The 14,648-nt window shown below is 33.5% G+C and overlaps 1 protein-coding gene across 5 annotated transcripts in view; it reads right to left on the minus strand.

The window, feature by feature from the left end:
• The window catches only part of SPATA17 (spermatogenesis associated 17), a 231,481-nt gene that overhangs the window by 87,378 nt on the left and 129,455 nt on the right, over nucleotides 1–14,648 (minus strand). For all 5 annotated transcript variants that reach the window (XM_003814136.7, XM_063597133.1, XM_055108053.2 and 2 more), the window contains 2 exons: nucleotides 7,645–7,848; nucleotides 1,944–2,092 (listed from right to left, as the gene is read on the minus strand). In XM_003814136.7, the coding sequence (XP_003814184.1) occupies nucleotides 1,944–2,092; nucleotides 7,645–7,848 (353 nt within the window). The remainder of the gene's footprint in view (nucleotides 1–1,943; nucleotides 2,093–7,644; nucleotides 7,849–14,648) is intronic.

The raw sequence follows: 14,648 nt of genomic DNA on the forward strand, positions 1-14,648 counted from the left end.
TAACAAACCATGAATCTTTGTGACAGGACTATACTTCACGGAATTATTATCTGCAATGATATAAAACCTATATTTCTAACATTTCTTTTGTCACATAGGATAAAATAATGCATTAACCAGTATACAAAAAGCAAAATGGTTCAGAAGAAGCTATGAAAAAAAATCAGTGTTTCAATTCTAATAATGGAATTATCCTTAGGCTAAAGACCAATTACTTAGCCTAGTTGCAAAAAAAAATGATAGATTTGAATCTATAAGAAATTTTTTTAGCATCTCCAACTTGGTTTTTTTCTGATTGGTTGAAAATCTTAGAAAGACTTTGCAATCTCGGAAAGCCTCAGAGCAAAGGGTCATCAGCAACACTGTGGAAGTTGAAGATATGTACAAGTATTCCATGGAAAATACAAATCGAGCAACTTTCTTTGGGGATAACATTGATAGCTGATCTTTCTAGGCTTACTAAGGAAAATAGTAAGAAATGATATCACAGTATGTTTAATATACAATGATTTCTGTAGAAATATCAATCAGATAATCAATAATCATCTCAATTATTTGTTTGAGCAATTAGTCATGCTATTTTGTAAACCTTTGCATCATTGGAAATAGGAAAAAGAATTCTGAGTAATATAACTCTTTAGATAATCATCACTAAATTTTATATTTTGCTTGGCTAAGTCTGAGAAGCTTTAATCTTCTACAATATGTGTGGTAAAATGAATCTACCTCCTCAAAACTAACTGGAAAAAAAGTTCCTTATTTTCTTACTCATCATATGTTGGGTTAAGCCAATCAATTATTGAAAGAATCTGCTAAACACTCTACAGCTAATTATTTCACTTCAAGTAATTGCTATAAGGTGAAAAACTTTATAAAAATCACTTGAGATGCCTGCCAATTTTGTCTTTGATATGTTTGTGTAAATGTATAATTCAAATAACATATTTTATGTGTACATGTATATATAACTTCTAACTGTTAAAATAATCCAAAATCCACTAAAATGGATAAGAGGTAATTCTAATTTCCTTCTATATCAAAACACACTTTTTAAATATTTTATAATTATTATATAAATTATTATGTAACAATTAGCACATGTACTATGTAAATGCAATAAATGATTATAATTTTATGTTATATTTTGTATTACATAATAATTTATAATTTATATTATACCAATATTATCATTAATATTTAGTATTATAATGTAATAATGTCTTATTTAGCATATAAATAATATTAAAATACATTATAAGATACATTGCAAAGATAATTGTGAGACATTACAGAAAAATGACAATCATAAAAATAAAGCCATTTTAGATTTAAAATGGTCTATTTATAAGTTATCTATGACTCTATTGATGACAAAGTGTCTTAAGAGAAAGTGCCTGAAAGATGTCTGAATTAAGACCCAAATCCATGATGCTAAAAAAAAATTTAAAATTACATGTGCTATTAAACGATTCTTCATCTTTTTCAGTCATCTTCCTCAGTCATAAAGAAGCTAACTTCTTTCATTATATCTGACTTATTAAAACTACAATGTTATGTCAATAGATCAAAATGATATTTAGTCCACGTTAAGAAAAATGTTTCTTCCGTCTTACTGGATCTTATTTTAGGCGTTTCATAAATATGTATGCTTTCACTATAGATAATTAAGAAAATTATCTTCACAGATACATAGATAGTGATCATTTATCCTCAAAATGCCGATCTTTTTTTTGTCTTTTGAGTTGTCAAAAGAGTTTTTGCCATCAATACTGACCTCATTTAAATCATTTGCATGCTGAAAAATTATTGCTTTGGAACAGGTCAGGGGTGGCTTTACCTTTTCTCACAAATAAAAGATTTTTTACAGTATTAGAAAATAAAAAAATTAGAAAATTTAAGGCACCAAATATGTCACAGCTATTTTTGTTAAGCTAAGAACTCACATATTGTCATTTACATTTTGCAGCCATTCCTCTCTTCTGAGCTCCTCTCTGGCCAACTTTAACTCATCGATTGGTTCTGCCACCCGCAACGTTGGCTCCAAAGGCCTGTAGCGTTGTTCTAATACTTCGGTGATATCTCGGAAGGGCCCCTGACAAGACAGGATGAGGAACATATTTTATATGGAAGATTTTTTTGAGGTATTACTGATGACCAAGGCTAGTGAACATCTACAAAGTATAGCAGGTTTACTAAGTTATTTTTAAAACACCATTTGTTCTTCGCTGAGTTAGAATATGCATGACATAATATCACTTATTTTCAAGCAATGTTCTCTCAAGTAAAATTGATTACATTGAAAAACTTTAAAATTAAACAGAAGTTTCCCCACTTACATCAAAAGATCTTCATGTTATAACTGATAAACTTGTTATAGGTTGCTTTGTTTTCTAATTTTACAAAGCACATTTTGTTTAGTATAATTAAAAAAACGATTGTCTCCCTTTTTGAGTAAATACAAATATTAGGAAAAAATTCTAAGCATAGCTTTCCAACAGGCCTTCTATAAATAGAAATAGGAGAGCATTTGTTTTTTCATTAAGTTAAAATTTTTTGGTGAATTTCAAATGTCACACTTAATAGGCAGCCTCCTAAACACAGAAGAACCATAACTTTTATTTATTTTAAATGTTATTTATTTAAAATTCTAAACTCTATTGTTCAATTACTCTGATACCAATAGCAACCTTTTGATGACACAAATACTTAGCAGAGGAAAGTCCACAGCTGCACTGTGAAAAGTAACTTACAACATATCTTGCTTTCAAGTTAGTTGTTATTTATACTAGTTACTAAAATCCACTGGTTGTCTAATTAGTATCATATCAGGCACAATACAAATCAAAGGCAGCTCAAGATTTTGCTGTGCCATTAATTGCATATTGGTTTTTTTCATCACTGTCGTATAGGAGAGAAGTAATATTAAATGGACAAAGATTTCTAATCATATTCCTTATTCTTAAAAATATCTTCTTTAAATAGGTTATCACTAACAAGACACAGCTGGAGTTACTGCAAGCACTGAGTGAAGACTGTGGGGCTAATAAAAAGAAATGATTCACGCCTCATTTATGTTCACTTATGTTTTACATTAATAGAAACCAATAATAGGAACCAGTTACCATAAAAGTCATGGACCGTAAATAACACAAATGGCAAATAAGTATCATCTAGTACTTTTCACAGCTGGACAGGAGGATTGCTATATTTGAAAGTAGTTAATGGATTTTTATTGGAATTTTACTTTTTAAAGATACAGTAACATGATTCCAAGTCCACTATTAAGAAATCAAATGGGACTTCTTTTTTTTTCTTATTCTTATTCTTTTACTTTGACAGAGTCTATGACTTAAAAAATTAATATTTGGTTTTATGACAAGGAGCAAAGTATTTCTCTATGCCGATGTTCATCATTTGTAAAATGGAATAACTACATCACAGAATTTCTCTTAAGATGTGTACGATAATGTGACACCCTTACCATGTACCTAGAACAGAGTAAACACTCAAAATCGTTCCCACTACATTGTTATTGTTATTACCATCATAATTATTAGTTTCAAGAAGAGTTTTTAAAAGGTTTTGAGCAATAGTAGCATCAAAGAAATACACAATGGCCCAAGGCTATGACTTTGAAGAGACCAGCATTCACATGGAGCGATGGTCTTCTTGGTGGCCACGCTATGCCTTCTAACCTTTATTGATAAGCAAACATAACACATATCTACTTGTAGGCTTACTCTACTGTTGTTCTGGAACTTATTAGTTCCAATGAGACTACAAAATGAAAGAGAAGAAGCGCTGCTTAGGATTAGAATGAAAGTAAACTCAGTCTTCCTTTTGGGTTCACTACCACCTTCATGATCCCTGACTCTTGTGCAGTCATGTCCATGCCCCTATGTCTTTGCAATGCCTGGTCCATATATTTATACCTCAGACAATTAGCATCTTGTCTTTGAGCTCAATAGTCTTCCAGCTCCTTGGTTAGTGAACTTGACACCAGCTATCAAGTTTCTCTTACGTCAAATTTTTGTTGATTTATATTTCTTTTGAAAAACTGCCTTTTTTGGATATCAGGCAATCATCTATCCCAGTCATGCCTAGAGTGACATGGGAACCCAGGTTTTGTAAATATATATCTATATTTATATATCTATATATCTATGTGTACCTTTCACCTATCAAACTTTAGATCTGCTGATTGTACTTATTTCCAATTAATCCCTAGAATACCTAGATCATCCAAGACTTAACTTGACACTACAGGTATTTCTGGACTCTTAGCTATGGTTTTTTAATGTTTAGTTTACATTGCCTCCACCTAAGCCCTGGTTAGGAGAGTCAAATATATTTATGTTCTGCTGTATTTTTAATAATTCGTTATTTATAGTCATTTTATACATTTAAGCAATTATTAAAACCATAAAATTGTCCTAGATGTTTAAAAAATTCACCTGGCAAGTAGAGCTACTCTGATTAGAGTACAAATATTATCATTTGGGCATAATCTTAAATGTCACCAATGAGGTATATACTTTTTTATTATTGGTAACACACAGGAATATGGCTCAGAAAAAACAAACAAAACAAAATGTAAAACAATCCCATTTTGGGAAAAAGAAAAAGAAGAAGGGAAAGAGAAAAGAAAAAAGAAGAATGGTGAAGAAAAGAGGCAAAGGAAGTAAAGAGAGGAGAAGGTGTTAAGAAAAGATGACAGAAGGAAGATTGAGAAGGAAGGAAACAAGAGAATGAAGAATAGGGCAGTGGGGATGACATGGCCAGAGGAAAAGGAGGAGGAGCTTAAAATAGGGAAGGAAGGAGACAGAAGAAGAAGGAAAGAAAAAACCCTGAAAGATAAAATAAATAATAGAAGAGAAGAGAATAAAAAAGAGAGAAAGAAGAAAGAACAGATTAGTAGGGATCATTATTTTGTAGCATGCTAGATAAATGCAATTCAGGAGTATATGTGTGTATATATATGTAAGTATACATATAAACATATATAAATACATATTTTTTAATTCTGCCATGTGTTTATATATTCTCTATATAAACATAAATATTTCTCTCTCTCCATACACAGACACACACACACACACACACGTTGTTTTACAAATGTGTGTTTCTATTTTTATACTTATACCATATATATATATATATCTTCCATATGGGCTGATATACCATTTATACATATATATTTTCCATATACCTATACATCATCCATACATTATTTCTATATATGTACCTTTCGCCTATGCATTCCATACATACTAAATACACTTATGTATATAGGTATATGTGTACATAGAATGGTATGGAGGAAGAAAGCCATGTAGGGAATGAAGATGGTTGTACAGAGGTTGTATTGAGAAACAGAGATGAAGAATGAACACTGACAAGTGTAGAAGAAGACACATCATTAAAAGTATATTAAAAGCAGGGCAATAAAGCAAATGTAATAACATTATAAAACACCTATACCATAATATTACATGTTTAATGGTTAATGTTGTGAATATTATATAGTGTGGTAGTTTGGTTCAGATGACCTTCATGGTGTTTCCAGCTCAGAAATATTTACATGCCCTTATTTTATTCATGCCATGTAATTTTCACATTTCCTAAAAAGTTGTATGCAAAATTACTCTATGAATTCCATGTAGTACCAATAGCTATACAAATGAATATAGCATGCAACGTGGTTTATTATTATTATTATTTTTTGGGATGGAGTCTTGCTCTCTCACCCAGGCTGGAGTGCAATGGTGTGATCTCGGCTCACTGCAACCTCCACCTCCCAGGTTCAAGCGATTCTCCTGCCTCAGCCTCCCAAATAGCTGGGATTGCAGGCATGTGCCACCATGCCTGGCTAATTTTTGTATTTTTAGTAGAGGCAGGGTTTCACCATGCTGGCCAGGCTGGTCTCGAACTCCTGACCTCGTAGGTGATCCACCCGCTCTGGCCTGTAATCCACCCAAAGTGCTGGGATTACAGGTGTGAGCCACCGCGCCCACCAGCAGTGTGGATTATTAAAAATTTAACTATGCAATGTTACATCTACCTTAACTGCTTTTGAGCAGTTAATACATTTAACACACTGAACACTTAATATATATGCAGTGGAAATGCTAGAGTTATTATTTTCTTGATAGAATAATTAATAAATTTAATTGCTTGTTGATGCAAAGTTATATGTTATATACGCAATGTGATGATTACTTACAGTAATAGAAAAATAGTAATGTACCTAATTCAAAATAGCAAAAATTCAATTATTCATAATATAAAATTCATTTTATATTTACATTTAAAACTATTTTAAATGCTTTCATTAGAATATTGATATAACTCTTATTTAAAAAGGAATAATGAAACCATACTCTGAAGATATATCCCCCTAAAAAACTGAAAATTTTCCTACTATCTCTCTTTTGTCCCCTCGCTCACTCCACTATGCTTGTCACTCCAGTTTAGTAAAGGAACGAATGATCAGATTCAGATAAATGGATTAGTTTACTAGGTAATTGAGAATGCTGATACATGGGCCTGGCGTGATGGCTTATTCCTGTAATCCCAGCACTTTAGGAGGCCGAGGCAGGTAGATCACCTGAGGTCAGGAGTTGGAGACCGGCCTGACCAACGTGGTGAAACCCTATCTCTACTAAAAATACAAAACTTAGCAGGGCATGGTGGCAGGTGCCTGTAATCCAGCCTCCCAAAGTGCTGGAATTACAGGCGTGAGCCACTGTGCCCAGCCCTGTATTTTTAAAAAGCAAGACACTATAACAGAGTAGAGAAGGAGCCCATAGAATGGGAGAAAATATTTGCAAACCATGTATCTGATAAGGCATTAATACCCAGAATATATAGAGAACTCCTAAAACTCAACAACAAAAAACAGCCCAATTCAAAGATGGGCAAAGGACTTAGAATAGACATTTCTTCAAAGAAGACACACGAATGGCCAATAGGCACATAAAAAGATTCTCAACATCGCTAACAATTAGAAAAATGCAAATCAAAACTGCAAGAAGAATGCGGAGAAATTGGAACCCCTGTGCCCTGTTGATGGGAATGGAAAATGTGTATAGATGCTATGGGAAACAGTATGGCAGTTTCTCAAATAATTAAAAATATAATTACCATATAATCTGGCAATTCCACTTCTGAGTATATTCTTAAAAGAAATGAAAACACAGTCTCAAGAAGATCTTTTACACCCATGTTCACAGCAGCATTATTCACAATACATAAAGTGTGGTCGCAACTCAAATGCCAAATGCAGATAAATGGATAAACAAAATGTGGTATGTACATAAAATAGAATATTATTCAGCCTTAAGAAAGACGGAAATTTGGACATATTCTGCAACATAGATGAACTTTAAGAACATCGTGCTAAGTGAAACAAGTCATGTCAGGGGATGGGGCAAAGGGAAATGGAGAGTTGTTTAGTGGGTATAGTTTTAATTCTCCAAGATGAAAAGAGTTCTAGCGACAGCTGATTGCACAAAAATATGAATGTACTTAATCCCACTAAACTATATAATTAAAAATGGTTAAATTAAGATGGTGTTATATAAAAAGTGCAAAAAATAGCAAGAATAAAATTAATGACAGAATTCTTATACAGCAAACTAGTACCTGACATTGCTTTCTATTAATAGGTGGTAGAATTTCAGACCGAGGAAAAGAACGGGTGCTTGTACAAGCTAGCCAATCAGTAAGGCTGGTGGAGTCCTTCTGCTTAACTTTAGGTCTTCGGTGTGTTAAAGGCTTTGCCTTTTGTAATTGCAGCTCCCATGGATCAGGCTCTTTTCTGAAGGGTGAATTGTATATTCCTGGAATCTAAAGAAGAAAAAAGCAATTTTGATTTTTTCTTTAATTTTCAGATGAAATAAAAGAAAGAGTTGTACCATGAAATTTTTTCTTATGTTTAAAGAATATTTTAAACTACAACTGTGGTTCTTAACCAGAGGTGGACTTCAGATTTACCTAAAGAGATTTTACAAAATACTCATACTTGTCTTTACTCTAGACCAACAATTTCAATATCTTTCAGAATTGAGCACTAAACATTTTAAAAACTAGTGAGCTCAAGTTCCTATCTGTCACACAGCCTTTTTACATCACTATACTTAAGAAAAAATTACAGTAAGACTCTAAGCCATTCATTTTGTATTCTAACTATATGCTATGTATATTTAACTATACGTGTAAGTCATACATTCACTCACAGGAAGTCAAATATACAATGCTTGAACAAGTTTCAGGTACAAAATACATACTCAAATATTTGACTGATTATTTTAATTATTATTCATTACATAAACTAAGGGCAACTATCTTGACTTTTGTACTTTAATAATCAAATTGGTATCACCTATAATGCTACAGGTATCGCCTATAATATAGGCTATAATACTATATTATATATCACTCAAAATAACATCCTGTATTTCATGAGTTGTATTCACGTGGTTAGGTGCTATGCTTCTGTAGTATTATCCTTGCTGTTCTATCAATGACTTTGTCATGTACTGCATAAAATAGTCAAGAGTACCTTCCACACAATAGAGTTTCAATAGATGTATGTGTGACAAATATTAAGTCAAATTTAGCGTGTCCATTTTTGAAAATTTAATGTTGTTTGAATATACAAACTGCATAGAACGAAATTTTGATGGTATTATATTTTAATGGTATTAGATACCAATCTTTGATATATGGTTCCATGAAGCCTTATATCAAAATATATACACATATGTGTATATGTAAATATCATACACAAATGCATATTTAAAAGGAGAAGTTACATTTTAAAGGGCAATATGACTTATTTGGTGTCTTTGTAGACACTCTGGACTATATATTAAATATATCCATTCTTACTAAAAATGTGATTTCTCTTATGCCATCAACATATCCATAAACATTCCTTTTTGCTACATTTACTTCATGGAATCAGCAGTTCCAAAGCATTAACTAAGATAGCTGTCTTCGAAAACCTAAGAACAGTGTAAATTTCCAGCCTAACTCAGCAATAAGTGTTAACCTCTATCAAATACCTACCCAGGCTGGAGTCAACGTCCTATCCCAAATGCAATATCCTATTCCAAATGCAACGTCCTATCCCAAATGCAACGTCCTATCCCAAATGCAATGTCCTATCCCAAATGCAACATCCTATCCCAAATGCAACGTCCCATCCCAAATGCAACATCCCATCCCAAATGCAACGTCCTATCCCAAATGCAACATCCTATCCCAAATGCAACATCCTATCCCAAATGCAGTGTCCTATACCAAATGCTTCCTTACTATGGGGATAACCACCACAACACCTATCACATTACACTGTTTCAAAATTATATTTGCATGTATGTCTTCCACAAGCTAGAAGCTGGAGCACAGAGAGTCTGTTCCAGGTATTTTTGCAACCCCAGGGCCTAGCAGGGTACATGGCACTTAGTAGGCACTCAATAAATGAATGTTAAATGCTTATCTAGAATAACAACGCACAGTTCGGAAAGGCCCGTGAAAACCTCTATTTCACTCTTGCTTTCCAAAGCAACATAAATATCTTAATAAAAAGTTTGAGACTTATTTCAGAATTGTATTGACTGCTTTCAAAGAATATACAGATTATACCATTTTTCTTTTTTTTTAACAGAACAGTTTCAATTTGCTTTAAAACACATTGTCAAAGACCTATTTGAGTCACCTCCAACTCAAATTTTTCTATTTTTTAATTGGAGACTAAATTTTTTTGGATACAAAGCAGTTAATGTAAATGCATTTAAACATTTAAAAATATTTTTGTACTGGCTCTTCTTTGAGATTTATTCTCTATTACAATTGATACAAGAAAAACACTGTGTGGAAAAACATTAAAGGCAGTTATATAAACCATTTTTAATGTCATGTTAACATGTTCTCACTATAACAGTAAATATAGACAAGGTAAATACACAGACAATAGCTTTCCATGGACAGTAATTTTTAAGTGGATGGCAATTATAAAGATAATTTCTAGGGTGATTTTCTAAGATTAGAATTTATTGATTGTACTAAGAAAAAAATAAATGTTATATTTTTAAAAGACTATTGTGACATAAAGTGTAACTAAATCTACAGTCTATAAAAATGGTATGAGAATACCATTCTCATCAGTGATGACCTAATAAACTGAATTCTGTTAGTTTTTTATGAACATTGCTACAACCTTACAGATTAAAATGGTAAAATACATACAATTTAGCTAGATTAAAATTTATCATTTGAAAATATCTACCTACCTGAATAACCGCTACCAGCTATTAACTTTACCCCATTAGAAATCCTCTTTGATCTCCTTGCACATTTGCATGCACGTGTATACATAGGCTAGATGGGAAATGCAAATGGATCAGTAGACATGATAGCTTTCTTAAATTATATTTTGCAACCTATATGGAGACCTCCTCATGTGTATTCTCTTTGCAATTTAAATCAAATATAGATCGAAAATATATTTTAATTGAATTTCAAATGTATCATTTAAAGTCTTCAAGGTGTCAGTATTTTAGAAATTAATTTAATACATTTGCTAAGTTATGTCAATAAAAACAGTCCAGCACTCCCACAATCCCTACAGCAGGCAAATACCCTATTTATTTATATTGATACAGTATTCATTTACTTATTATTTCTTTAAATAAATACAACAACCTTAACATACTATTGTCTCAATTGCCATATTTCATCATTAGTAAGCCACTTATGAATAATGGTTTCTTGTTGATTTTTAAAAATATTACTATGAGTCACAAAAGACAGGGTTAATCCTCAGGGACTATGGTATATTTTTCAGTTTTCACATTTTTCACAACTTAGAAGGGCTACTGCCAAGCTAGCTTTGGGGACTTCATTTTCAGCAATAATTTTCTAGAGTGACCAACACTATGGGGAAATCTGTGCTAACTGTTTAAAAAAAAAAAGAAAAAGCCTACAACTGAGTTATTTGCAGTACTGTCATGCTAACATTCAACTCAATAAGACCCAAGAAATCTCAGGAGAAGACTCTGCTAATAGCTTCTTACTGACCTCCTTGCATCAGGCCCGGCTGCTGACTGGTGGCCCAGTGGTGAATATGGCAAATGAGGTGTGAAAGCACTGATTTTTTTTAAAGGCTACGATTCTGACTCGTCAAAAGGCAAAAAAAAAAAAAAAAATGCAATGAGTTATATAATAGATATATATTTTTCTTGAATTCCCCCCTTCAGACTCTCCATCATGGGAACTTAAGCATGACCTAGAATATTAATTATGTCAGGTTGAGCAACGAGCAAATGTACCATTTGTTACCCAGTCACCCTTAGCATTACATTAATATTTTGAACCATTCCGTATTTCTACCAATCTATCAATTGGCTCTTTTCTTCTCAGTTTTTATTCTTATACTTAAGTATTATGTGGAAAAGTGTTAAAGCGGTACAATTGATTTGAAAAGAAATGGATATACTTGTTTTATTTGGAGCACCTACTATTTTATTCCATGAAAAATGTTTTTTATGGCCATTTTCCACTCATACACTGACCTTTACTTTGTAATTGCCTGGGGGAAGCTATAGTCTAATTTTTTTCTCTTCTCTTTGTTACCAAGGTGTACTTTTAAAACAAGTTTCTATGAAATAGGAAGAATAAGACACAGGATAGTGTACACCTACAATTCCCAGATCACAATTACTAATGTTCTAATTTCATATTTTACCATAACAGAAATAACAATTTCTCATGATTTCCAAGGAACTGTTTATTCCGGGTATGAAGAATGATTAAGTATTCAGGATAGGTGGAAGAATTCAAGTTTTACTTTCACAAATGACAATTACGCAGCAAAAAAGAGTGGCTGACCACAAATAGAATAAAATTTAAAACTATTTTCTTGCCTCTTGATTAAAAATTTCTGAATACCACGAGAGAGAAACAGTTCTTAAAGGAGGTGTGTCTAAAATATGTTTGGGTTCTATGTTTTAAATCACATTTGCTTTTAAAAAATGATATACTAAGCCAGTAGGGAAGAGTAGTAAAGATCTCTCTCTAATAACTAGTAAAGTACAAGTGGCCAAAGAACTGTGAATGAAATATTTGCTAGGGTAGGGACTGCTGAATCTACACTGACCAATGTACTTCATCATAATTATCAGGACATACTACTGCCAGAGGATTTATAAAAATCCCACTCAGCAAATAATTGCCCTGCTGTTAGGAGATAGTCAGAGTGTTAACACACTGTCACAATCTAGCATTTAGTAAGATATTCTACATTCAATTACTCTTGCTAAGAACTAAAAGGAAACATGGTCATTTCTCAGCTACAGCAGTTATTTCAGACAATAGTTAACCCTCAGATATAGTACCCCAGAAGGAATAGGAATTTCATGGAAACATTAGGGATTCACAAAGGATACATCTGGTCAGAACTTATGTATATAAAGAAATATTTTTAAAAACTATTACTGATGTCAAATGCTTTTAGTCTTCTTTGTTTTACTTTAGTTAAGAAGGAATTTTTAAATGTTTTGAGCCATACTACTGAGTGGGGTCACATTAAACGCGGATCCCAGAAAGTTGAAAAAGTAACTTGAAGAGATCATTTGGAGCTCTTCCAAGAACTCCAGCCCTAAAGAACACCATCAAAAGGGGCATTTCAGCCAAGATCATGAGGTTGTTTATATGCTTATTCTAAGACCATTCTTCCTGAGTTCCTCAGGGGTGCAGATAAGAGGGTATTTCAAAAATAATAACTGCATTCAGCTTGAGTTTGTTTGGAGAAGTCTAGAACTCCTCAGAGGGATATAGTGCAAGGGGAAAGCAGATCTATTGGAAAATTCACCTTTAGAAGGTTCCCCTAACTATAGTGCTATACCATCTTCATTCTGGAACACATTCGTTTTTCCACATGTATTTCATATACGAAAGGTACACTTTGATTTTTTTTTCTCACATGATGGAAAATAAATACTGCAAATGAAATATTTCCTTTGATGTAGCTAGTTAACTAAAATGTATATCTTTAGCAATCTTTTTGATATCTTCTTCCATATGATCATACATTAAACATCCTAATAAAATGTTTGTCAAAATGAAGAAATTTAAATAGAATACTGAGAAAGGGTCCACTTTGCTAGATCCAAAATAGGCATAGAGGCAAATAAAAAGTTATCACTCCCATCAAGCTCTTCTCAGTGGTGGGGGTGGAAGGGATTAGGAGAATTGTTTTGTGATTGACTATTACATAACTAGCCAGTAGTAAGTGCCCTCTAATAACTTTTGAAGAGGTACACATCAAAGGCTGCAGTAAAAGTATACGTTCTGTGTAAAAAATATTCAAATTTGTTCTAAAGATAGGTAGAGCTGACTGGGCACGGTGGCTCACGTCTGTAATCCCAGCACTTTGGGAGGCCAAGGCAGGTGGATCATGAGGTCAGGAATTGGAGACCAACCTGGCCAGCATACTGAAACCCCATCTCTACTAAAAATACAAAAAATTAGCTGGGTGTGGTGGTGGGGCACCTGTAATCCCAGCTACTCAGGAGGCTGAGGCAGGAGAATTGCTTGAACCCAGGAGGTGGAGGTTGCAGTGAGCTGAGATCACGCCATTGCACTACAGCCCAGGTGACAGTGTGAAATTCCGTCTTAAAAAAAAAAAAAAAAAAAAAGATGGGTAGAGCTTTGCAATAAAGAAAAGAAAGGTATTCAAGACCAATATAATTATAAAAAAATAAAGACATGGTTGTGGGAAACCATATGCCTCTGTTAAAGAAACATGAAGTTGGCCAGTTTAAGCATGAGGTTATTGTTAGCGATGAGCTTGTAAAGATTGGGGTTAATTCTAGAAGGCTGAAAATTTGGACTTAATTCCGTACAAAATGAGAATCTCTTGTTTTTCACATCTCCTTTATTTATTTTTTTGAGATGGAGCCTTGCTCTGTTGCCAGGCTGGAGTGCAGTGGAGCGATCTCGGCTCACTGCAACCTCCGCCTCCCTGGTTCAAGTGATTCCCCTGCCTCAGTCTCCTGAGTAGCTGGGTTTACAGGTGTGTGCCACCATGCCTGGCTAATTTTTTGTATTTTAGTAAAAACGAGGTTTCACCATGTTGGTCAAGATGGTCTCGATCTCCTGACCTCGTGATCTGCCTGCCTCAGCCTCCCAAAGTGCTGGAATTACAAGCATGAGCCACTGCGCCAGGCCCACATTTCCTTTAAAAGGTAAATTCAGAAAAAATCTGAAGCAAGCCATACTGGTGTGTGAAACTTGAAGATGCAGCCTCTGTGGAAACACAGGCAGTTAAAGAGACAAATCAGGCATCAGAACGAGTCTCAGATATGGCAGGAATGTTGTAATTATCAGACCAGGATTTACCATGAATAAGATTAATATGCTAAGGGCTTAATGAATAAAGTACACAGCATGCAAGGAAGATGGCCAATGTAAGCAGAGAGATGGAAAACTATTAAAGAACCAACACTGTAGCAGAAATGAAGAATGGCTTTGATGGGTTTATTAGTAGATTGGACATGGTTGAAGGAAGAACCTCTGAACTTGAGGATACGTCAATAGAAACCTCCAAAATGGAAAAGCACACAGAAGAAAGTTGTTAAAAA

This window comes from Pan paniscus, chromosome 1 (genome assembly GCF_029289425.2).
Source record: "Pan paniscus chromosome 1, NHGRI_mPanPan1-v2.0_pri, whole genome shotgun sequence".
Classification (NCBI taxonomy): domain Eukaryota; kingdom Metazoa; phylum Chordata; class Mammalia; order Primates; family Hominidae; genus Pan; species Pan paniscus.